Here is a 26,547-nt window from a genome sequence, read left to right on the forward strand (position 1 = left end):
GATCAGTATTTTTCTTAGACATGTCAAATGGATATGGTTCATTTTCTTTGCATGTTTTCTATATACTGTCCAAGTTTCTGAGGCATAGATCAATGTAGGGAGGATGCCAGCTCGAAAGATCACTAGCTTTGTATTTGTGTTGATACAAATAATAATAGAAAATATTGTAATATTCCTGGTAGTGGCACAGATGGGGGTAGTGGTATGTGTGTAGTCATCCAACTGGCGGTCAACCGTGACGAGTCACGACGGTCAGCCAAGACCGTTTGGGAAGGATCAATGTTGGAGTTCAAAAGCGTCACGAGGGATGTAATAGGGTGACCAACCAGAAACGTCGAGCGATGTTCTGTCCGGCTCTAGAAGACCAGCAGGGACCCTATATAAAGAGCGGAGGTGTCAAGACGTTTCACTACAGCCCAGTTCACTAGAGTCTGGTCGACAACAGCTCAGTTCATTGTGGTTCAGCATTGTTCAGCATATTATTCTGTACGGAGCATTACGACGGTCCAGTACGGAGTACTGTCAAGTGCAGTCAAGACTACTGGCGTCTTGATCTTGGTCTGTGACCGAGTCCGACATAACGAGTCCAATGTGTGAAGTCAGTCCTGAACTGTTGAACCCAGTGCAATCCCGGCACGAGACGTAGAGATTAGTGCAAGAGTTGATACGTCGGTACGGTGTTAACGGAGAAATATCTGCACTGCCTGTGTTACGTGTTGTCAATTGTACAGTATTGGCTCAGATTTATTCAACTATTAAAGTCTTACGTTACTTTGGGGTCGTTCGTAAATGACGTCACGCAAAAATGACCTTTTTTGACCCCCCTCCCTCCCTTGTCTCAAAGTATCACAAATTCTCAGACCCCCCTCCCCCTCCTCGTCACGTCACATAATAAAAAAAATATTTATTTCAAATTATTTATTTCTCATTAATTTGTTTCCCAAAGAGGTTTCATGTGCTCATCGATAGTATACACGGGAAGATGTTCTTCTGCTTGAGGAGCTGACTCGAAAATCAAATTGTCTTCAATGAGATCTTCATCTCTCCATTCCAGACTCTCCTCACTTGTGTTTCCCAAAACTACAAGGACTTTTGGCTTTCTGTGCTCGTGTTTTTTTGGATGGTGGGATGTGAACTTTTGTTTGATTTTTCAAGAGAGTCATCGATGCAAAGTAGAGTCCACACTCAAACATTTTGTTGACCGGAAAAGTGATGGGCAGAATTGATCGTAGGGGATTGCCTTTTGAGATAAATGAAGAGATTGGAACAAACGTGTGTATTTAAATTTGGATTCGCTGGATTTCTCGATGTTGATTTCAGGGTTTTTATTTGAGAATAACACTTCCTGAGAAGTTCATGTTGAAATGAGTACCTAAAAATTGTTATTATTTTTCGAAAATTTTTGAAGATTAAAAAAATATTTTATTTGTCTTTGTTTTCTGAATTTTAAATTTGTGACGTCACAAAATCGCTAACCCCCCCCCTTTTCACCATTGTCACAAAGTGTCACATTTTCTCAAACCCCCCTCCCCCAATAGAGCGTGACGTCATTCACGAACGATTCATTTGGAGCACTGAGTTGTCAAGTTCTTTAAGTTGGTGGTGTGTGGTGCATTTTTTCAGAGAGCCTGGATAGTGAGATTCGTTACAATATAATTAATATACTGTTATAACTGGTGTCGAAGCAAAAAAGGTTGACATTGTTTGAGGTCAGCTGACAAATGTAACACAGGTTAGCGTGCTGTGTGTTGGTCATATGTTTCATTGGACTACGGATAATACTTCTATAAACTCTGAACTCTCCACCTTTTAAAAACTCATATATGTGATGGAAAGCCTTTGGGGACCAGAGAGACAGAAAGCCAGTTCAGTTCAGCACAGTGAGCCAGTCCAGTAGGCCTACTGTTAGTCCACATTCCAGACCGGTGCAGTGAGTCCTCGAGTAAAGCAGTACGAGTCCAGGATACAGATTAGTAGGGCAGCAAGATAATGTACATTAAAGCAATTTTAGACATTGTATCGTGTTGCCAATTGTGTATTAAAAGCTGTTAATTAATTAGTTATTAAAATACCACCTTCTTTTGGAGCTCTTGTTGTCATAATCTTAAATTGAATGTTGTCTTGAGCGGTGTTTACACAGAGCCCGATTATAACAACTTAAAAAAAAAACAATATTTTCCACTTACATTGGACGTAAAACTTGCACTGTATATTGGCTGAGATAAAAATTGGTCTATCAAACAACTGACATACATTGATTCAAATGTCGACGTTTTGGCTTCTATTCCACATACAATATTGTCAGAGTATCCTGTTAAAGAGAAATATTTCTTTATATTCTGTTACGATATTAAATGTGTACGGAATTCTCACTTCTTTTTTATCAGCATAATGTTTCTTTAAGTGACTAACTTTACACTTTAATCAGATAATTTGTAATGTTTTGTTAAAAAAAAAACAACTGTTAGGCAAATATAATTGTCATAATTTTAATCTTTTTATTGCGTATCTTGCTACGAATTTTCAGTTCGCTAAAGAAAATAAAAAAAGACCTAAGAAATGCTAAAAAATAACTAACTGAATGACAGCTGTCTAGTTCTTATATTGGACTTTTTGGGTTTACTGAAATGAAATTGCACTTGTAGCTAATCATGACTAAGTTTCGTGATTTATGAAATTTCAATACCTAAAGAAATTTAATGCACAGTTTCATCACGCATATACCATTTTTAAGGGTACCAAGTACACATTAAAATATACCTGTATATTATGTATTATTTATTTCCCTTTTTAGATACAAAAGATTAATAACATGCACGAAAAAATATATAATGACAAAGCTCCATATCTCTTAATATTGAAGGATTAATTTCTAGATAGTGTTCACCAGTTCTGCTATACTTGCTCCATTTTCTCCAAAACTGTGCTTCTGGATAAAAACATCAACACCAGGACAGCCAAGACAATGGGCACCATAAGAAGGCTGCAGAAAATAGTGTGGAACAATACCTTGCTGACTACTAAAGCTAAACCCCTAGTCTACTGCATAGAAAATATTATGAAGCATACATATATGTAACCCTGCCGGACCTAGTAAAACCAAAGAGGGTTAGGGCCACGAGGCCTTCATCAGCAGTAAAACAAACAAAAGGCTGTCTGATGTTTTTCTCATTGAGGCAGAAAAGCATAGTGTAAAACTGAGGTAAGTCGAAAGGGTGCAGTGATGTCTGACAAGGATAAATGAGAAAAGGATAGAGTGTAAGTCCTAATTCATTTTAAATAAATGTAGACTGGTTGTTGATCCAGTGATGATGAAGGGTGCATGACATGTAAATAGGTTTCATTGAAATCTGCAGACGGGTTTTCCGTTCGTTGCATTGTTGTATAGCAGTGATGAGGAGATGTGGCATTCCTATGTTCTGTCTTATTGAAATGAATGAAAACGGGCTTTATTGCAAGATTTTGAATGTCTCCAAGTCGTTTTTGGAGTCATGTTTTTAGGGACCTACCTGTCTTTTCAATGTAGATATTTAGTACTAGAATTCCCCTATAAGGTAATTGTCACGTACGCTGTATCAGCCAAGGTCTGCCGGCAAGGTCAACCACCTCGGGAAAAACCAGCCTTGTATTACTTTCATTTTCGAAATGAATTTCATTGGTTTCAAAATATTAATTATTATGTTGGGCTGCATTTATTGGTTGATCTTGCAAGAGAAGGTTGTTGATCACGTGATGACGCTCTAAAGCCCGGATGAAGCGTGTATCTCCAAGTCAGTCTTGTACGGAAGGTGTTAGTGTAAAGATGTACAAAAGTCGGTTGTAAATATTTGTAGAGATAGGATCTAACTTGTATGTAGTTAAGAATATATATTTTATTCGTATCAAGACTCAGATATATTATTGAATAGATCAGTTATTCAAATACATTTAAGCATTGTAACTATTTTGTGTATAGTGTTTTCAAGTTATTAATTAAAGTAATTGTTTTTGGACGAAGAGAAGTTTCTTCATTGAATTTAGAAAGTACTTAGATCATATTTGTCAAGTAGTAACTCCTAGACCTAGATGATCCTCTTATCAATTGGCAACATTCTGTTTGATCGTATTATCAACATAGATCTGTCTCATCTTATCAAAAGATCATTTCAAGATCCTCGGCAATCACGATCATTTATGGTGCAATATAGTTCAAGTCTGATCGTGACAGTAGCACCATCTTAGAGTGTGACATCAACACCATTAAAGATCATGACAGTTATGAAACATGACCAACCTACTCTTGGAAGGACAAAAAAAAGGTGAATATCTTTCATCGCCGATGCTTAAGATTTATTTTTTAAAATAAAGTTGGCAAGATAAATTAACCAATAAGGGAATGTTGTGCAGAGCGGAGTGCCAGGTCATCCGCGATGTTATTAGACGCCATGGCTGGCTTGGCAATGAGCATGTAATGACACAAGGTCGACTTCCACGAGATATATGTATGGTGATGTAATAGAAGCAAGGTGAACAACAGTTTGTTCTTTTTTGAAGGAATAATGATGAACTTTAGCTTTTCAAAATTAATACTAACAGCCGTGAAAAAGAGACACAGGTTAGATCCACATAAAGAGCAAGCATCAAGGAAGGGCCCTGGATAGCAGATTAGGCTGACGCCATAATAGAAAGAAGAGTGAAAGTGCAACAGCGTCTAGTGCTTACAGATGCCCAACATGTGAACGCAGTTGTGCATCAAGGATTAGCCTCTTGTGTCACACGAGAAGCTGATCAGGGATTGGTCTCTTTATTCACATGAGAAGTTGATCAGGGATTGGCCTCTTTTATTCACATAAGAAGTTGATCAAGGATTGGCCTCTTTATTCACATGAGAAGATGATCAGGGATTGGCCTCTTTTAGTCACATAAGAAGTTGATCAAGGATTGGCCTCTTTTATTCACATAAGAAGTTGATCAAGGATTGGCATCTTTATTCACATGAGAAGTTGATCAAGGATTGGCCTCTTTTAGTCACTTAAGAAGTTGATCAACAATTGGCCTCTTTTAGTCACATGAGAAGTTGATCAAGGATTGGCCTCTTTTAGTCACTTAAGAAGTTGATCAACAATTGGCCTCTTTTAGTCACATGAGAAGTTGATCAAGGATTGGCCTCTTTAATTACATGAGAAGTTGATCAAGGATTGACATCTTTTAGTCAGTAATTTATTGAATTCTTGTTTAATTTATTTTGATTCATTTTTGTTTTGTTTGATATTGTTATGACTTTGCCATGCGCACCGCCATCCAAGATAGTGCAGAAAGAAGGTGCGCACTATCAGTGACCAGACAAGTCGGATGTTGACATAAGAGACTAACGATTTCCGCCCAAGAGAGAGCCAATATGAAGATGCTGTACTCAAGGCAGATGCCCTTTGTGTTTGTCATGTCTCTATGTAAATAAACGTCTATGTCCTCGTTGAGTTGCCTCACTTAAGTTATTACAATATTTTTTTACATTTTTAACTTGACATGAGAAAGGGTGTGGCGGGAAATGAAGTTGAATGATTTGATATAAGCTGTGTAAAAAGTAGAGGTAAAATGTTAGTTGTATGACGTCGTTAGAAGAAAAACACTCCTTTCTAAAACACGGTAATTAATGAATGTTACAATGCTTTGTACTTTAATAAAATAGGGAGCTATTAGATATATTTCATTATTTTATAAAATATGTATGCCTTGATAAAACTCTTACCTGATACAAGAGAAAAAAACAAACACAGATAAATCAGCATGTTAACTTGTTTTAAATGTTTAGCATATTAAAGAATAAGAACTTTTGTTTTCAAACATCCTTATATAACGTAGAAGTCTCGTTGATAAAAGGAACTATTGACTGTGATAACATTTGTATTGTGAAAATAGTTCAACTGTGTTGACTAACTACCGTATTGCCAAAGAGAACACTCATTATCACGATAGGTGAAAACTGGGACACTATGTGACCGATTTGATAACATTTTTGCATGGGTGGCTAATTTGAGAATTATCTAACACGTTTTTTTTAATTGAGACGCATATAACAATAATGGATTACAGAGTTCAGTTTAAGTTTAAATAATACTCTCTAGTTCTGAAAACGTTGGCTGGTGATTAGTTTTATTTTAAAGCATTTCTGTGTCGCTCTGTCATGTTCTATAAAGACTAGCGAATTAAATATTTTGTTTTACAATAAATTAATATGAAAGTCATGAGTACAATCTCTATAGCCTCCTTCAGTCGTGAAGCGACTATGGATCATCTCATGGAAAGGACTGGGCATTAGCTGTTTGTCGGAACGATGTCGCCCACACATCAGTTCCCCCCTCTCCACGCAGCTGATGTATCCAAAGGAACGGCAGTGTCGATGCAGTTTGGGGTCAGCGACGTCGAAGGTTCTGCCAGGGTGTAGCACTGGGTGCTGCTTATTTTCTTAGGGTCGCCAGCTACAGATTTTTCCTCAGGGTTGACTCCCGAAGCCTTTATCATGATTGGGTATAGCTGCAAGGCAACAGAGGTTTGAATTCAAAGTTTTCCTTCTCCTAGGTGGGTAGCCAGCCATGGCTAACCAGCCCCTCCTGCCCGAAGCTTACTGGTCAAGGCGCCAGTTGGTTCCGCAAGGTTGTCATTGCAGGAAGTTGTAATGGATGTAAGCACTCCACTACCTTTTAAATGCTTCTTAATGGCACGCGTCTCAAATAGCCTCTTGACAACCTGTCCAACTCCTGGCCTTCACGTGTGACGGAACTGTTCTCACTAACAGGAGAAGGGTTAATGCGAGTAACTGGCATCTCAACCAGTGAGTACAATATAGATAATAATAAATTATTTATATATTTCATTGATAATAATTGTAAATTTACCAACCACGACCCTTATATCTGAATCTACTATTATTTTAAAATACTAGTTTTTACAAAACGCAACGAACCCTAACCCTGCATTACATAGTGTTCAAATCTGGCCATTGTATTTGTTTCATAAAACAAAATGAAGTTCTAGATTTTAACAACTTTGCTGTCATCAATAAAATTATTGTCCCCCCCCCCCTTTGATCTACTTTGACTGATTGTGAACTAGAGCGTGACATACATATTAGCTATTGACAGATGATTGGGATGGCGAAAGTGTTTTTCTATGAATGGGGCATGAAATAACTTTGTATTTTCATTTCAGCTATACATCCATGTTTGGTTGATAACCATGTAAAAATGGTATTATTACGTATTTTTAACATAAAATAACATTTAGATAGTTTAAACGTTGTTTCATTTTGTAATATGGACCTTTTAAGAAGTTACTTAGGACTTATGTTCTCCTGCGCCGTTGGTCGGCAAGCTGTCTCTACAAAGATCTGTCACTGGCAATGTCTGAGACCACCACCTACCTGGTGCCCACTGTTTTAAAGTGTGGCGCCAAATTATACGAGGTCGTCCCTTGTTTGCGCTTTCCTCGTAATGGTCTTCATGTCATCGCAACTCTTAGTATGCATAGCGTTTCTTTTTGCAAGATTTATCTTCAACAATAACACCCAATCAATAAATTATAAATACACAAAATTTAAACGCTGTTTAGTTTCTTTTCGCCATTCTTATGAGATTTTATGACTGTTGTACGGGCGCACCTCTATCTCTATACACTGATTTTTCTTCAGTTTAGACGATTTTTAAATCCACTTTCAAAGCCAACAATGTCAAATCATCTTCAGGTGTCCCCATGTCACCTTCGAAGGTGTCCCAGTGTCTCAAGTATTGAAATCATGTAAATAAGAAGCTTCACCTCTCAAATGTACTGAGTCCGTTTCTTGTCGACATCAGGAAGACCTATGAGGGCGTAGGTTTGATTAGATTCAATAAGCTTCACGACATCTACCAGCGGATCATAGTGGCTTTGCCTTTTGCTTTTCAGCCACAACCTGACCTAGTACAGACGCCCAGGGAAGCAGTGAGGAAGCGAAGGCAGATCTTTTAAAGGGGAATATCCGCTCGTGATTCAATATGCGTGTGGCAGTACATTTTAACAATCACCGAACCACTTCATTCACCTCAATCCTATGTGTAAATCTCAGGGTAAGGGGATTACTATTTGTAAAGGTTTTTTATCGTAAAGATTTGGAAGCGCGGTGGCTAAATGGTAAAGCGATTGGCTTCTGAACCGAAATCTTGCAATTTAAATTTAAGAATCTTTAGGGCGCCTCTGGTTCACCCAACTCCAATGCGTACCTCAATTTAGTGAAGGAAAATTAAATGCATTTGTTCGTTACTCTGACAAAATTACACACTCATTAAACATCTACATCATGTCCGTTAATTAAAAATCCCAGTCTTTACCAAGATTAGAACCCGGGAAATCTGGCAGTCATTAGGCCTTCCTCCTACATATATTTCAATGTTAATTTTTATTACTTTGAAAATATAGCCACCATATTTATGTAGCTTTTCCGAGTCTTGGAGCAAAAAAAAATAAATAAAATTTCGGATAGTTTTAATAAGGTGTGTACAGAAATTATGCACCAGCACTATAAAACAAAGAAACATGCTTCATATTATTTTTCAAACTTTTAACATATAGATAGTCATTAATTGAGGACATTTTGATGAAATACTTTTTTAAAAAAATACAAGAGAAGGATTGCGATTTTCATAAATTGCCGCGCTAAAATTGCGAATTTTTCAAAAAAACGTCCCTTCAGTGAGCATCTTATAAAAACATACATTATTTTGAAAAAAGAAATTAAAGACGTAAACGCTCTCAATGATAAATAGTTTTATTCAATTTATAATTTCTTTGAATGATATTTTTTGTTTAATGCCAAAATACATTATAAAGGTGAGAAAATAATACAGTTGGTTTTGAGAATATATAAATTCTGAGGATTTTTTGGTGTATTTATTACAAACATTTTATTGTTACTCTTGGGATGTGTGTGTGTGTGTGTGTGAGGATGTCAGTGGTTGATTCAAGCTATTCATATAACAGTTTCTCGAGCTATAAGAGCTTTAAGCTGTACTTTTACTTACTTACTTTTAATAAACAAAACTAATTTATCGAAACGTGAAACTCTGTTTTACCGGTAGTTAATTTTTTTTTTTTACATTAAATGCGAATATGTTTATTAAAAAATGGTAACCAATAAACTTTGACTAGACATTTTAGTGAGTAAGATGTCAGGAACTCAAATAGTGATCTAGACAATGGGCATTATATGCGAGGCCTTTGTTTAAGAAAATCTGACTCTGCAGTACATCTCTGTTATATTCTTCCCATTTTGTAAACACATATCATGTCAGTTAAATGTTTAAAGTAGGCTAACTTGATGGTGTTTGCTTAACTCAGTAATTTACTTAAAGTCACTCTAATGTCATTTTGTATTACTTACAACGCCTGTATACCTACCAATGTAGCTACAATACACTCTTTTAAATTCAGTTTTGAGATATGCAATTGATCTTTGAATATAAAATGTTATTTTAATATACAGTGTATTCATATATCTTTCTGGAGAAGTCAGTAATGTGTCAATTAATCTTGAATATTTCTTCAGCCACAGATTCACATGTCAGTTGACATTGTTATTATAGTAATATTTGTAGTAAAAATTACAGAAAGTTAGCAAGAGTTTTCAACACAATTAAAACTATCCAACAAACGGAGACGCTGTGTAAAGTTGGACCAAAGTTGTTGCTTTGTTCAACTGAAAAATAACAAGAAGAATAATTAAATAAAAAAATAACATCATATTTCCTTCTCTATGAGAGAAAGATAGACAGAAAGTATTGCAAACAAAAAAGTAAATTCTTTTGAAGACAACCAAACAAGATAGCGAGAAAAAAGAGAAAGTATAAAGGTAAACTTTTTGAAGACCAGGAAGGCAAGGTAGATAATTTAGGAAATATTAAAAAAGGACGGCAAAAAAAAAAAAGAGGAAAATAAATTATGCCAGAGTGAAATAAAAATATGAAAGACAAAGACAGAGGGCGACAGAAAATGACAGAAAGTTGGAGAAAGTGGGAAAAAAGAGAAATATTAAAATAAAAACAAGACAAAAAAATGCATTTGCGCAAAGGTAAAAGACAAACGGTAAGAGCTTGAGCATAATATGGTAATAAAGATGAAGATAGTTCTTCCATACATATATATATATATAATAAGACTTTTAAAAATTAAAAAAAGAATCTATATCGCATTTAGGTAATCATAGCATTAGATATAAGCATCTTATTATGTCTTAGTGATGTTTTGAGTATATATTTAGGCCATCCGTAAACAGACTCTGTAAGTGTTAAGCATGCTTCAATAATAAAGAACCACACATTATTTATATCAGTAAGAAATATTGCACAAAAATCAAATACTAAGCAAAATAGAAGTTTTGGAATTGTTATGTATCAATTCTAAGACCTAAACTTACCATAAACGCCAAAGTCAATGATAGTAAAATTAGACAAGCCATTGCTAACATTTAATCTGTACTCTGGTAAATTTAGAGTCAAGTCTTTATTCAAGAAAGTGACATTAATAAAGCCCAACGCTTTATATTGGTTTGAAGACTGGATGAGTTGAGGAGATCTTATATAGGTCAGGTTGACTCCTTCTGTTAAAATCTCTATGCCTGACCCTTTCACAAACTCGTCTTCTTTTCTGAAGAGTGTCATGGTAGAGGGCTCGGGACATCCGGTGACTTGCTGTTATTGATGCCAGTGTACTGCAACTTGTAGTATGTTTGGTTGTTTCTCCTCATGATTTGATCTAAATTTAAATAGAATACTGATCACAAGTTTTACAACATTTCTAATGTGAGTTATGACCTTTAAATAAGGGACGTTAACAAGATGTTCTAATTAGTAAAAAATGTAAATGACCTATATCTTTACATAGTTAAGTCATGTATTTCTTCATACAGTAAGCTACTAAAAGGTCGTTAATCTTTGTTGAAAAGAATGTGTAAAGTTCTACTTTCAGATCTTGCGATCTAGAACAAACGAGGTTAATGTCATACGTTTATTCAGTCAACGGTTCGAGCAGGGCGCCCTTAAAATCTCGAAATACTGAATTCCAATCTTCATCGAGATTCGAACCCAGAACCCCAGATTCGGTAGCTAAGCGCTTACCCAATTAGCTACCGAACCCCCGTAAGTATGTTTACTACTGTACAATTTCTACAATTAAAAAACTATTAATTTGTCATATTTTAAGGCCAAGTAATATTGTTTGTGTATATAGCAATCAAAGTAAACCTCAAAGCAGTGGGCATTGATGCTGACTACTTTATTAGATATAGACCTCGACCGCACTATAAGAAGGAAGTGCTATTAGAGTGCTAGTGGTATTAGAGCAGGAAATGAGTAGCCCGAGTCAGCCAGGAAAACAAATGATTTTGATTAACATGCATGACTAGATTAACCTAGGGACACGCGTTGGACGCAATAATCTTTTTTTTTTTTTGAGTAACATCTGTCTTTTATAAGATAACATACGATATATGGTGACGAAGAAAGATATGGATAGCGAAAAAAAAAACATCAACTGTGGAAGAAATGCATCCGAAACGAAAAATACCGTGTGTTGATCTTCCTAATAAGCGAACGCCACCTTGACCTGCGTTGTATGTGTTTAGGGATGTATTTCCAGAAGAAGGTTTTACAGTCACTTGAAACGTCTATCAGACTGATGGTGATCAACAACAGTATTTAAACAATGTAGAGAAAAATATCTAGGAAACGTTGAATTATGATGTCATGTGGATAACTAAACGATCTTTCCCACAACTCAACAGAATAGGGCAGACTAATTGGCAACCTAGATTCAAATTCCAGATTTCACTGAAATTCGAAGTCAATTCTTCTTTGATCTCGAAGCCAAGATCTTTAATACTCACCCACTACTCCCATTTGCTTTAAAATGCTATTAAAGTTATGATTAATTTTGTAAAAATTAATATTGGTTTTACATGTATAATAATGTACACATCTAAACTGTTTTTATTTTATAGATGCCGTCTCAAAGTAAAACAAAAAAAAAAGTTAGGAATAAATATGCTTTAATTTCTTCCATTATACTCTGTTGAAGAACTTACTAACCTGGAGCTACAACATACACTGATTTTGAATCCCGATGTTCGGGTTGCTGTCCGGTAGCGCACATATAATAGCCGTAGTCATAGGTCTCTTTGATTGTCCTTGTTAAATCTGTCTCTGGAAAGCCATAAATGATGTATCCGTTGTTGAGTGTTGGCCCCAGCTGAAGGAATTTGGCAGCCGGTGGAGATCCGTGAGATTCACAGCTTAATGTGAAGTTGTCACCCATGTTAGCACATACACCCACGGAGTTACCGTCCACTGTGAAGTTGACTATTTTCGTAGACTCTGTGTTGTATATAAAAGTGATAATCATTAAATGCTAAATAAAACATTACTTTGTAGGGAAAGATTATTGTAAAGAATTGAATGAACATTGTCAAAATCTACAAAAGTAAAACAAATTTTTTTTTTTTTTTGATTATTTTTATATTTAAGTCACTCTCTCCGAACGTACGTCAAATCTATCTATTGTTTGTTTTGTTTTGAATATTTTGGATGTTGCTTCATATTTGAATATATTATAACATCTCTATCCTTCGATCATAACATTGATTCTCTATCCTCCAGGAGATGCACATTAAGCGTTGCAGGCAGCGTAAGTGGAAACTATTTAATCTATGTTCTTGAAGCATGTAAGTTGCCCAGCTCTCACTGCCATAAAGAAGTGTGCTCAGAACGCAATATATTGTAGACCAGGATTTTTGTTGCCGTAGTCAATTTGACATTTTCCCACATGCGATTGGAAAGTTTTGACAATGCTGCAAAAGCCCTTTTCTATTCTTTTTGTCAGATCAGTGTCTAAATCTATGTTGCTGCTAATTGTGTTGGAAAGTTTTACAAAGTTGCATGCCTATGATACTTGACATAAAAGCACAGCAGAATCAAATTTTTAAATAGTTTTTTGTTCTCCTTAAATTTTAATAAGTTGGGGATTTTAAGGTTCAATTTATCGCCTTTGACATTGTTTAGATTATTGTGAAAATCTCCAATAGCACTTTCTTCATTCACCTTCACCTAGCCTTTTGTGTGTTGGACCGTTGGGGCACCACACAAGATCTGTTGTCCGTCTTTCGCCATTTACGTATTTTTTGTTTGCCTTGTATAGAGCCTCTTTCAAAGGAAAGCCCGTCTTGTCTTGTTGTATTCCCATTGCTTTTGTTCTGTCTGCTCTTCTTCTTTTTCCTGGTACTGTTTTCTGAAAGCTCTGAGGACCATGTAAAAAAACCCCCAGAGTTTTAGTTAACGCTTTGTTTGTTTTTTTTTACAATAGTTTGCAACTCATCATGGGGTCCAATCGATGTGACAACCATACCTCGAATCTCTTTATTTGTGATGCGGTTTTTAAATGTGATACCTAGGATTTTCACGAAGCATCTAAAGTCCATTGCTAGGATCCTCATCTCTAGCTCTGCGATCAGCTTCCAAGACTCGCAAGAATATAGAAATGTGGCCGTGACCAGGGAGCGCATCAGTCTGACTTTGGTGTTGAGGGCTATACCTTTGTTTTTCTATATTGTTTTGAGTTTTGCAAATGCTGTGTGATTTCTAAAAATAAAATGTAACTTTTATGTGTAATTTCTGGACCTAAAAATGACTTCAATCTGAGAACGAGCTTTGGGTCTTTTGAAGTCCAAATCTGTTCATACGCATCAGTCAATATACAAAAATATCTTTAGATGAAATATTTCGTTGTCTTAGTATTCATATATTATCCTACTGGTAACTGACTTAAGTATTACAAATAAAACAAATTAAATTGTATGATTCTGATAACACTCAAGAATTCAAGATTATTATTACTTATCTGGGAAGAAGAAGAAGAGGCAGACAGAGAAAGCGATGGGAAGACAACATAAAAGAATTGACGGGCCTGCCATTGAACGAGCTTCTAGCTAAGACAAAAGAGAGGCAAGAAGAAAGAAGGTCGACAAATCTTGCAGGATGGCCCAACGGTCCAACATATTGTAATAACGTAAGGGAGACGACTCAACGAGACAAGGATGTTTCTTCACAGGACATCACAAATACATAATAACAACATCTTCCTTTAGCACAGTCTCTTCACTTCGGCTCTAGACTTGGGCGGGACTTGTTCTTCTTCTTCTAATGCCAACATCCTTTCCTGCTTAGTCTCTAACAGTGCGCACCTTCTGCACTAGCTTAAATGGCGGTGCGCATGGCAGAGTTATAACAATATAAAGGGGTAGGTGAAGATAAAAAGAGATGATAGTGTGTGAAGCTTGAACACAATCATTAAGGCATTCCAAATGAAGCCACCTAGAAAAAAATGTTTTAAAATCTTACCAAAATAATAGTTGGCTGAAGAAGCTGATGTCACAGAGGTGTTTCCATTTTCTAGGACTTGTGTGAAGTTGATGTTGAACTTAACCCCATCATTAAACCTTGTAACATCTAAATATTCATAGCATTCGGCTGAGTAAGTATTGACGTTATCCTGGTCAACTAGCATGTGTGGGTTGGCTGTATAGCTATTAATGGTAACAGAACTATACTGAAAGAAGAATAAGTAGATGACAACCAATTATAGAATAAAATGCATGTGATGAATACATTATATACAGCTTACATAGAAGCAAATACTTACTTATATGAATTAAATTTCTAGGTTGTTTTTTTTTTTAATTTTATTTTGTTTAATCCGTTCTTCTTCTTCTTCGTTCTCATTGTTATGTTGGAGTGTTCAGATGACTAGACCAATACATGAGATGAACTGCGCAGTGGTTTCCAAATCAGTGAGCTCTCCATATAATTTTCTTTCTATTGGCGTGTTTTGGGGCCAGTGTCTTGGTAAAGAGAGCAGTTTTGGAGGACGTGGTCGGCATTCTCTGGTGATACTCCACATGGGCAGATTTCACTGGTTCCAATTTTGAGCTTCCTGTACATGTGTTGTCGCATTCTGTTGTGTCCGGTGCTGAGTCGAAAGAATAGACGTTGGTCTTGTCGGGAAAGCGTCATCTTTCTTGTGATTTGGATGAGAGCTCCCATTTCTCATTTATTTTATTTACAATTACTAAGAAGTAAAAGGGGACTATTCAACATCTTTAGATAGTTGAATAGTTTTTTTCATTTAATTCAGGACTTTATTATCTACCGAGGTATGCAGCTAGCTTGTTTTCAGTTATTGCTCTCATAGTAGGAATTTATATATTGGTTTTTAGATTGCTAAATACACATTTTTTTTCCGAAATTTAACTCTGTTATCAAAATTTTTTAATAGATATAAAATTGTTTTTTTTTTAATTCTGCGCGTTGGTAGTTCCAATGATCATATAGAAAGGAAATGTATGAAACGCTATAGATTTAGCCATAATTACTAAAGAGTCACACTTCTAAGACATAGTCATAAATTATTAAAAAGCCTCATGTTTAAAACATAGCCATAATTATTAAAGAGAATCTGGTTTAATACTTAGCCATAATTATTAAAGAGACTCAGTTTTACAGACATAGTTATTAAATAGCCTCAGCATTAAAACTTATTCATAATTATTAGATAGCCACAAGTTTAAGACATAGGCATAATTACAAAAAGGCGTCATGTTCAAGACTTTGCCAAAATTATTCCCGACTAGGTGCTGAACGTGCGTGGACTACATTTCAAACACAGATGGATCCACACCAAAGAGCAGCTTCAGGAAGTATCTACAAATGACGAACGTAAACCGATGTTCGAACAAAGATAGCACATATACCAGTTATACATATTGCACTTTTATATCCTGACTTGTTAACTGCCTTTCCGTCTTCTTATTTGTTAGGAACCTCATCACAAATGAAAAGAAACTGACTAGAAATTGATCCTTGTGGAGATGTTGTAATGTACTTGTACTAAGCATTTATGTAGATTTTTTACTTAGGGATCCGTAGGCAAGTTAAGACTATATAAAGCGGTCCCAGGGTAAAAAAGAATTTTGAGAACTTCTAAACTAACGCATAAAAAGAAACATTATTTTAAGACAGTAAGATAACCATCAGATTAAAACAATTGTCGTACTAGGATCTACAAGCTATTGTATCTATGTTATAAAAAAAAGAACAACACTACCCCAGATATGTAGAAAATGCTGCATTTCGCTTTTCCTATGGCGATAGGTGCTACACAAGAAACACATAACTTTTTACTGAGGCCGATAGTGCAAGCAGGAATATCATAAGTGGGACCTGTGCATACAGGAGTTTGAAGCTCTTCTGTTGAATAAAATGGCAATTACACATTCTATTAGGAAATTTAATTACTTTTTTTTTTATTCAGAAAGAGAGAGAGGGAGAGAAATAGATTGATAGAGGGAGAGAGAGAAAGAAAGAAAGAAATAGACAGACAAAGATAGATAGATAAAGATAAATTAATTAATAAAGAAATTGATGGTTAGTTCAATAGATAGATAGATAGATAGATACATTGATAGATAGATACATTGATAGATAGATAGATAGATACTTAGATAAATAGATAGATAGATAGATAAATAGATATATATATATATATATATATATAGATAGATAGATAGATAGATAGATAGATAGATAGATAGATAGGTTGATAGATAGATACAGATAGTTAGATTGATAGATAGATGCATTGATAGATAGATAGATACAGATACTTAGATAAATAGATAGATAGATATATAAATAGATAGATAGATAGATAGATAGATAGATAGATAGATAGATAGATAGATAGATAGATAGATACTTAGATAAATAGATAGATAGATATATAAATAGATAGATAGATATATAAATAGATAGATAGATAGATAGATAGATAGATAGATAGATAGATAAATAGATAGATAGATAGATATATAAATAGATAGATAGATAGATAGATAGATAGATAGATAGATAGATAAAGATAGATATATATATAGATAGATAGATAGATAGATAGATAGATAGATAGATAGATAGATAGATAAATAGATAGATAGATAGATAGATAGATAAATAGATAGATAGATAGATAGACAGATAGATAGATAGATAGATAGATAGATAGATAAATAGATAGATAGATAGATAGATAGATAGATAGATAGATAGATAGATAGATAGATAGATAAATAGATAGATAGATAGATTGTTAATTGATTTAAATGACATACTTGGAAAAAGGAGCCTTATGACTTCACTTTCTTCACTTGACTCGTTCCCAAAAGCTGATGCCATCAACTGAAGGTCGTAATAACCTGATTGTAATTGTGTCGTGTTGATCTTAATTAAGCATGTTGTCATATTCATATGTACTTGCGATGGTTGGACATTAGAGCGGGTAGAAGTACAGTTTAGTTCTATGCTGGATGTATCGCTCAATGAGGTACTCTGAAACAAAGTTATGATTCATCATTATTAAAAAGTTTAGTTAAAAATGAGTGGTTTACAATTGAGACATTGAAATATTTGAGAACATATGATGTACCGTTAAATGTATCTATGGCATGGTCGAGAGGCTAAATACTCTTGAACTTGGCCTGGCTTGGCTACTCATGAAGGTTTGACATCTGACTCGAGCAGAGTTGAGCTTAATTAGCGCCTAAAGGCAGCACGGAAAACCTTCTCCTACATACTCCTCCCTCCACTGGTCCACAAATGAGATTGGACCATAGCTTTCCGAGCATGCTATAAGCATGAAAGTAGCGCTATATAAAAGCGATTTTTTACTTGTATGGCCGAAGTTTATTGACGTTTTCTCAATCACCAAACCGTACATACTTAACGTCTGTACTTTACCTTTATCAAGTATCCAGTAGAGTTGTGTGGGCTCAGGTGTGTCCTAATAATCCCGATGCTTAAAATCCCAGACGTAGTTCAAGTTTGAGACCTCACGGTTTGGAGAATTAGCGCTAACCACTCAGCCACCACGCGTCACAGGTAAAAACGAAATACACTACGATGCCCTAAGATTCTTGATCTATATCTACTTCTTTATGTAATATGTGGACATCTTTTGAGAAGGTAAATGTCCAATTCCAATCCCTAACAGACATCTTACAACAGGCTTCAACTCTACATTGATGGCTGAGGTAAAACTAAAATTTCCCTTTCGGACCTTCAGGTCTATGGGTGAGATGGTCATCTGTTTCTTTGGCCAATAGATAAACGAGCAAGATGTCATATTTCAAGCACATCAACCAACCGCCTTTACTCTACACAACTAAAGTCAGGTAGCCATTAGGGTTGTGTAAACTCCTAAAAGTCCCAAACTTTAAAATCAGTCTTGGACGAGATTCGAACCAGGACAGAAGTTACGAAAGCTATGCGCTTAAACAATTATCCACCCCCCCCCACCCCCAATTGTGTTTGATGTAGTCAGTACTAATTCCACATAGCAAGAAACACTTAAGTAATAATTAACAGAACGTATTTGAGTAGAGTTGTGATTCCTGAATATCAATAGGCAGCATGTAAGTCTTCTCACAGATACACCCCATGTCCCACAAGAGGTCCATAAAAGGGATTTAATTCAACCATAGCACACATAGCATGCTATTAGCATAAAAGATGGGCTATATCAAATCAATTAAATATATATATATATATATATATATATATATATATATATATATATATATATATATATATATATATATATATATATATATATATATATATATATATATATATATATATATATATATATATATATTTATATATATACAAATAGGAAAGATAATTAAAACATGCAACCAACCTCTGCTCTTTTCAGCTAAACACATTTTATTTTAGTTATATCGAACAGATAGTACACATTACTTACGTTGGACGTGAAATTAACACTAAACGCTGACTGTGGAAGAAGTAGTTTGATCTTACAAGTGACTAGTATAGACTCGAACGTAGTTTTGCTTATTTTACAAGTCACATTTCTGGGAGTCTCTGAAAAAGACAAAGCTTTATTACTTCGTGTTTGGTTAAGTTTAGGGCAGACGATGTAAAGGTCATCTGTTTCTGTGGCCTAAGGTTTCAAAAATAAAATCTTAAGAAATTAATCGATTTGATACGCATTATTTAGGAACAGATAATTTTTCAGAATCAATATATCTAATTTTCAAAATTCACTTATAAAATACTTACCCAATGACTGAACACATGTTATGAGAGATACGAACAGAAGCTGATAGATGAACATATTTTTATTATTATAGACGCGTAGTATTAAATTATTTTTCTTCTATACGCAGATGCACTAGTCCAATCGATGTCAGTAGTACTAATACATTCCCTCATTTTATTGTTTCCTAAAGGATTGATTAGCGTATTGCCTAACGCACGTCATTACAAATTTCAACAGTCATAGCTAAAAAAAAAATGTCATCTAGGCCATAGTTTCCATGCATTGGTCAATCTTGAAGCACGCGATACGCTGGGTTTATCTTGTGTGCTATTTTTATCAAACTCGTATCAAAAATTGTATTTATTTAATACTGTAGGTTCATTACCTAAAACTTTTTTTTTTTGTCTAGTGAAACAACCGTAAGTCTTATTGTTTAAGTATATGCGCGGAGGTCCCAGGTTCGAATCCTGGAGAAGAAGATTTTAAATTTTTTTCGGGTGCTTCTGAGCACAAACGGGTAGATGATATAGGTGGATGAAAGTAAAGGCAGTTGGTCGCTGTGCTTGCCTATAAATCACAAGGTCTTAAAGGGGAACTTTCTGTCTTTCCTGGCAATGCTTGTCAGCCTCGCAGTGGCGCTTGGGGTGGAAAAGGTTGTTAGAGGGAACGATTAAGCCAAAATGAAACCCCGTTTTGCCGCCTAAGAACCGAGTCCATTGCACTGGCGGGGATGGAAGAAAGTCCCAACAAACATGTCACTATTGAGACACCGTTCCTTGGAGGATCGTTCTTATGGCAGACACCTGCAAGACTGATGAGATAAAGAGAAAGAATATTGGGGACTTTTCCTGATGTGCTTTGCTATTGGCCTCGCTTCTAAGCCGAGCGCCTTGGGATGTAAGCCATCGCTAATAGAGATGTCATTAGTCCTAATCACATCTGCTTTGATCTTCCAGACAGATGTTTGTTTAGACAGGCAGATAGAAATAAGCTTCCGAGGACTTTAATTTCCAACAGTCAAAGACTCAACTCTTGGGACAAATAGAATGAAGCTTGCAGTAGGTTTTCGGAATGGTAATATTGCATTGATAAGATTATATTTTTAGGATTGACCAGTACGTCTATAAATAGAAAAGGACTAACGCTTTCCCCCTAACTAAAACATAGCACATAGAGAATCACAAATCATTTACTTTTACAACCAATCGACTCATAACAAATATATATCTTGTTTCTACAAATAGACTCTAAATAAAATAAGCGTCAATGTCTACTTGATATTTCCATACATAAAATACTCTCTTTCCCGCCACATCAAAGATCTGATCTTCTGTTGGTTTTACTATGTACAAGGTTTTAATATCTCACAGTTGTTACAGATGATTATAATCCTCAGCCTACTATTTCCAACTACGATGAGCTTGACATCCTTGTGAGAGAAGTGGGTCAACACAAGCGATATAAAGACTTTCTGAAGAGCTTCCTCAGAAATGTGAACTGGGCATCTATGGCTGGGAAACGCTAACTCTTGATCGCTTCTCGTGGCGCGAAGACTTGAATGTTGGTATTTTGGGTGACCCGACAAAATAAAATGGATACAATGACGCCGAAAAAATAGCGCTGACAAATTAGCGCTGACAAAAGAGCGCTGATAAGATAGCGCAAGACACAATGACGCGGACTTATATGACGAGTATAAAGGTACTAGGTCTTAATTGTCATAGGTCCTGTGCAGATTTTTAGGGGCAACGAAAACTGAAAAGACGTTATTACTTTTGTGTGGTTTGTCCGTCCGTCCGTACGTCCTCCGTCCCGTTTAGATCTCGTAAACTAGAAACGATATTGAAAATCCGACATTATGATATTGTTAGACCTTTCAAAGTTCTGATGCAACAGTTACTTTTTTTTCTTTTCTGAAAGCGATCAATTATGCAATCATTTTTTAAAATTAAAAACACACCATTTTTACATTTTTACGACTATTCACTATTAATAGAAACAAACAAGGGAGGCTATTTAATAAGGGTGATAGCTATACAACGTATGTTTTACATATTTATTCAAATGGTTTTAAATTTCTGTCGAAAAAATTCTTACAGTTATATTGATAAGTTAAACCGGTTATGTCATACTAACTACTACTTTACAAAAAACAAGAGAAAACAAGAGAAAAAACTATTGAATATATAATAATAATAATCTTTATTGTACGTATGGAAATTTGTCTTACAATTTGCGCATAACACCAAACAAAAAACATTATAACTATAAGGAAAGTGTTCGGTAAGTCGAGATGTCTGTAGACTCCATTTAAAATATTTAGGATGGCATCGTCTACACCTTTACCCTTTTGGTAAGCAAATTGTAAAGGGTCTAAGAGAAACATAATTTAAAGCAAAAATTAAAAAGTACTTATTCATATTACCTCGTGAACTGTAATTCTGCACTATAGTCACAGTAAACACAACTAAAGGAATTTGTTTTTCGAAATGTTTTTTTTTTCCTTGAGGCTTTGAATAAAAGATTGACCCTTCAAAACAATTAGATCAAATAGATATTCATTATAAGACATCAGTTAGGCCAGGTTCGAATCGAACTTCATATTCATTTGTATCTATTTTTTAGTCTGCTGGGCCGTTTTGGGCACCACACAGGATCTGTCAACCTTCTTATTCCATTTTCCTCAGTAATTTGCCTTTGATAGAGTTTCAATCTGAAATTCTTTCTGAAAATATTGAAACATGTAATTTTACCTGCCAGTGAGGACCACTTCGGGGGGGGGGGGGGATGGGCCGATTTTTAGATTGTGTGGAAACACAAACTGTTTTTGTAACCTTGTTTCTCTTGAAACTTTGCTCCCTGGTGCTAAGCTGACTACACGCAGATTTTTCACATTCCAGGTCAACAAGTAGTGCAGATATAATCTGACAGAATGAAAGACAAACGTGTTTTTGCACCATTCGGATATATCCGTGTTAAAAAGAAGTCTCCCTTTTGTATAACGTAGTTATAGGGTATATCTTTGGATTGTATTATATGATTTTTTTAAAGACTTTCATGAGGCATTTCTTTTTACTTTATTATGGTAGGGGTTGTGTGTGTGTGTTTGTGTGTGTGTTTGACGCTATTTTTATAGAGCAGCGACACTTCCAATTCCTCATTGTCTTCCAAACAAGGAACTTTATAGAATCCTCATACAAATGTACAAGTTTAATAACTAGATGTAAAATAAATGTCATATATATATATATATTCAAAATAATTTTAACCGAAATAGTATCTGTATTTAATATTTATATGTTTCTTTTGTTTTCTGTAAAATGGAAAACTCCCAAAGAGACCACTACTTTAACGATACCACATCATTAAATGAATTACATAAACCAAAATTAAATATTCCATCTTATGACAATATTGAATGAATTTTAGTCATGGAAAAATATTCAATCTTTAATGTTTGCTTTGAAGAAACTACAGAGGTCATTGTAAACTAGTAAAGTAAAGATGTATCTATCTCTAATAATAAGGTTTTAAAATGTTTCCACTTTTCATAATATTTTTTTTTCAAACTATTATGTACGGAATGCGTTGTGGCTGAGTGATTAAGAGCTAGATTTTTCGAACAGAGGGTCCCGGTTTGGAATGCTGTTGAAGACGAGAAATTTAAATTTCTAGATTTTTAGGGCGCCAAGTAATGGCGGTTGTTGGTTGTGCTGGTGATAAAGCACCCTTGTTATTCGTCGGCCATAGAAACTGTTGACATTTATTTCGACTTATCTAAAGATCTCAAAGCCTAAAATGCTAGCTTTACTACTATAGATTGCTAGATAGATAGATAGATAGATCATAGAAATAGATAGATAGATAGATAGATAGATAGATAGATAGATAGATAGATAGATAGATAGATAGATAAATAGATAGATAGATAGATAGATAGATAGATAGATAGATAGATAGATTGATAGATAGATAGATAAATAGATAGATAGATAGATAGATAGATAGATAGATAGATAGATAGATAGATAGATAGATAGATAGATAGATAGATAGATAGATAGATAGATAGATAGATAGATGTTGAATATTTTTATTTTAGATGATTTTAGTTTTATTATTAAATGTGTCTCTCCTTTATGTCATGTGAATAAAATAAATTCAAATTATCACCCATTGAGGATAAAAAAAACCAAGGGATGCCGTGAGGGGGTAAAATGAAAGGGAATGAAATGCATGGATGAAATGAAAGGATTCTGGCTGAATACGGTCATGGCAATACGTCTGTGTAACAGAGGCCTCTTTGGACTGTCGTGCAGTTCTGTTATAATGTATTTCTTTTGTCAAAGATTTTTTTGTTTGTCTTCAACAATCTTTTCTTAAGGTTTGACATCACGATTCCATGCCAATTCCATGCCGATTACATGACTTTCATCATTCGCTGTAAGTCTCCTAAGATGCAGAGTCTAGGTATCGTTGAAAGCTCTCAAAACTATAATGTCACGTAGCAGTCGAGATGCATTGAACTAAATTTAACTTTTTCCGGAAGTAACCTTAGTAATTAGCTTAGCCTTTTTTGTAGAAAATTAAATAACGGAAGAGCTCATCTGATCACGTGATTGGAGCGTAGTGTTTGTCTGAGTGAGAATTGTGGGATTTGTTTAAGCGGGTTTTAAGCTCCCACAACCTTGTCACAATCCTCAAGGGGCCGTTACATAAATGGCGTGTCCCGCACGGTTAGCCTGGTATAGAGAAGGAAAATGGCGTGGGTCTTAGTGTACTCGGCCTCTTGCCACGAGTCTGACCCACCCGCCAGACAGAACAGTGTACACTGCTCTCATTCAGGCTGGTGAGAGAGCGCTCGTGTTCACTTTTGCTGGCCTAGAGTTCCAAGAGCTGAAGGCTCAACTCTACCTGACAGTTTCAAGAAAGTAGAAGAAGCGTCACTTGTGAGAGGGACATTAAAGCACTGGCGGATCCAGGGGGGGGGCGGTAGGGGCGATCGCCCCCCCCACTCGGCCGATCCCCCCCCCCCCCCCGAAGGGGGGGGCGGACGAATTTTAGTATAGAATTCACACAATTTGTATACGAATTTATTACTTATGTTAGTAATATATACTAATTATTTATATTTCAACCTATTTTTAGATTATTTCGCCCCCCCCTCTAGTATGTTGGCCGATTTGGTGGGGTCGGGAGGGGGCGATGGTATCAATCCCGCCCCCCCACCCATACACTTTCGAGTGGGGGGGGCGGTCCAATTTATTTCTAGAAATCACAGCTTGCTAACAGAAACAATTAAATATATATATGGTTAAAACTTGTTATTAATATTTTAACCGATCTTTACATTATGTTGTTCCCTGTTTGCCGATTGGGGGAGGGGGGCGAATACCTCTACTGCCTAAACCCTTTGAGTGGGGGGGCGGTCCTACTTTTATGGAGAAATCATAGTTTGTGTACAAAATTAATTCAATTAATATATAAATTTTATATTATGTCAATCCCCTTCTGGTATCTTGGACGATTCGGTGGAGTTGGGGGGAGAGTGATTGCATGTACTGCCCTCCCACTCTAGCCCTCTGAGTGGGGGGGGCGGTCCTATTTTTATGGAGAATCATAGTTTGTGAACAAAATTAGTTGAGTCGCCCCACCCCTATTCTTTAATGCCAAATGCAATCTTAAGCAGAAATTATTAAAGGAGCGAGTATTAATCGTTTTCACTCTACCGCCCCTCTCATTTCCAGACATAGTTTATGTAATTTCACATGAATTTATCATAATTATTTTAAGAAAGTTAGAATTCAAACGAAATTTTTAGTATAAGAGTCATGATTGAGAAGTTCTAAACCCAAATAATTCCAAACATAGTCGCCTTTTCTCAACCTTTACTCAATCTGAAATTTTTCTAGTTAAATAAATTTGGGACTATAACTCACAATTTATACTTCAATTTTATTGAATATTATTTATCGAATAATTCTTTTTTCGGCGGCGATCCTCAAGGCCAAATCTAAATATGTGGGGTATCTTATCTTCTCAAGGAACAAATCGGTTTTATTTGCAATGTATTAAGGGCCTATAAATTCATATTAGAATATTTTTCAAGTACAACATTATTCGAATGGTCCTTTTTTAATAGTATGAAAAATTAGCTTTAGGTCAGAAGAATGCGTTTCTTCTATGAAGTATGCAAGAAAAGGATTTTGGCGTCGGAACCCACTGATGAATAATGAGCTGTAGTTGTCAGGAGAATGCGTTTCTGCAGTGAAGAAAACGCTTTTGCCGAACTCCATTGATAAATAATGAGCTGTAGATGTCAGGAGAATGGGTTTCTGCATTAAAGAATGCAAGAAAACGCTTTTGGCGTCGGGGCTTCGCCCCGAATTCTTTTTATGAACGATGAGCTGTATATGTCAGGAGAATGCGTTTCTGCATTGAAGAATGCAAGAAAACGCTTTTGGCGTCGGGGCTTCGCCCCGAATTCTTTTTATGAGCAATGAGCTGTATATGTCAGGAGAATGCGTTTCTGCATTGAAGAATGCAAGAAAACGCTTTTGGCGTCGGAAGCCCCGAATTCTTTTTATGAATAATGAGCTGTATATGTCAGGAGAATGCGTTTCTGCAGTGAAGAATGCAAGAAAACGCTTTTGGCGTCGGGGCTTCGCCCCGAATTCTTTTTATGAGCAATGAGCTGTATATGTCAGGAGAATGCGTTTCGGCATTGAAGAATGCAAAAAAACGCTTTTGGCGACGGGGCTTCGCCCCGAACTCCATTGATAAATAATGAGCTGTATATGTCAGGAGAATGCGTATCTGTATTGAAGAATGAAAGAAAACGCTTTTGGCGTCGGGGCTTCGCCCCGAATTCTTTTTTGAATAATGAGCTGTATATGTCAGGAGAATGCGTTTCTGCAGTGAAGAATGCAAGAAAACGCTTTTGGCGTCGGAAGCCCCGAATTCTTTTTATGAATAATGAGCTGTATATGTCAGGAGAATGGGTTTCTGCATTGAAGAATGCAAGAAAACGCTTTTGGCGTCGGGGCTTCGCCCCGAATTCTTTTTATGAACGATGAGCTGTATATGTCAGGAGAATGCGTTTCTGCATTGAAGAATGCAAGAAAACGCTTTTGGCGTCGGGGCTTCGCCCCGAATTCTTTTTATGAGCAATGAGCTGTATATGTCAGGAGAATGCGTTTCTGCATTGAAGAATGCAAGAAAACGCTTTTGGCGTCGGAAGCCCCGAATTCTTTTTATGAATAATGAGCTGTATATGTCAGGAGAATGCGTTTCTGCAGTGAAGAATGCAAGAAAACGCTTTTGGCGTCGGGGCTTCGCCCCGAATTCTTTTTATGAGCAATGAGCTGTATATGTCAG

At 35.8% G+C, this 26,547-nt stretch overlaps 3 protein-coding genes across 4 annotated transcripts in view; 1 reads left to right on the forward strand and 2 right to left on the reverse strand.

Annotated features, from left to right (window-relative positions):
* Positions 1-5,925, reverse strand: part of LOC129922682 (uncharacterized) — a 19,750-nt gene extending 13,825 nt beyond the window's left edge. The window contains exons 1-2 of the mRNA XM_056009447.1: positions 5,729-5,925; positions 2,187-2,311 (exon numbers count right to left, since the gene is read on the reverse strand). Of these exons, the coding sequence (XP_055865422.1) occupies positions 2,187-2,311; positions 5,729-5,768 (165 nt within the window). The 5' untranslated portion in view covers positions 5,769-5,925. The remainder of the gene's footprint in view (positions 1-2,186; positions 2,312-5,728) is intronic.
* The window catches only part of LOC106069203 (phospholipase A and acyltransferase 4-like), a 410,743-nt gene that overhangs the window by 37,762 nt on the left and 346,434 nt on the right, over positions 1-26,547 (forward strand). The gene's annotated exons all lie outside the window — the stretch shown is intronic.
* Positions 8,764-21,850, reverse strand: LOC106075103 (uncharacterized). 2 transcript variants are annotated; one of them, XM_056009449.1, is made up of 8 exons: positions 21,596-21,850; positions 18,874-18,992; positions 17,222-17,438; positions 16,159-16,301; positions 14,397-14,604; positions 12,093-12,377; positions 10,424-10,761; positions 8,764-9,706 (listed from the first exon to the last, which is right to left on the reverse strand). In XM_056009449.1, exons 3-7 carry the CDS (start codon positions 17,355-17,357, stop codon positions 10,664-10,666), a joined length of 870 nt encoding a protein of 289 aa, XP_055865424.1. In that variant the 5' UTR covers positions 17,358-17,438; positions 18,874-18,992; positions 21,596-21,850; the 3' UTR covers positions 8,764-9,706; positions 10,424-10,663. The 2 variants fall into 2 exon arrangements, with proteins under 2 accessions (XP_055865424.1, XP_055865423.1); XM_056009448.1 differs by lacking the exon at positions 21,596-21,850 and adding an exon at positions 19,191-19,428.

This window comes from Biomphalaria glabrata, chromosome 14 (genome assembly GCF_947242115.1).
Source record: "Biomphalaria glabrata chromosome 14, xgBioGlab47.1, whole genome shotgun sequence".
NCBI classification, from domain to species: domain Eukaryota; kingdom Metazoa; phylum Mollusca; class Gastropoda; family Planorbidae; genus Biomphalaria; species Biomphalaria glabrata.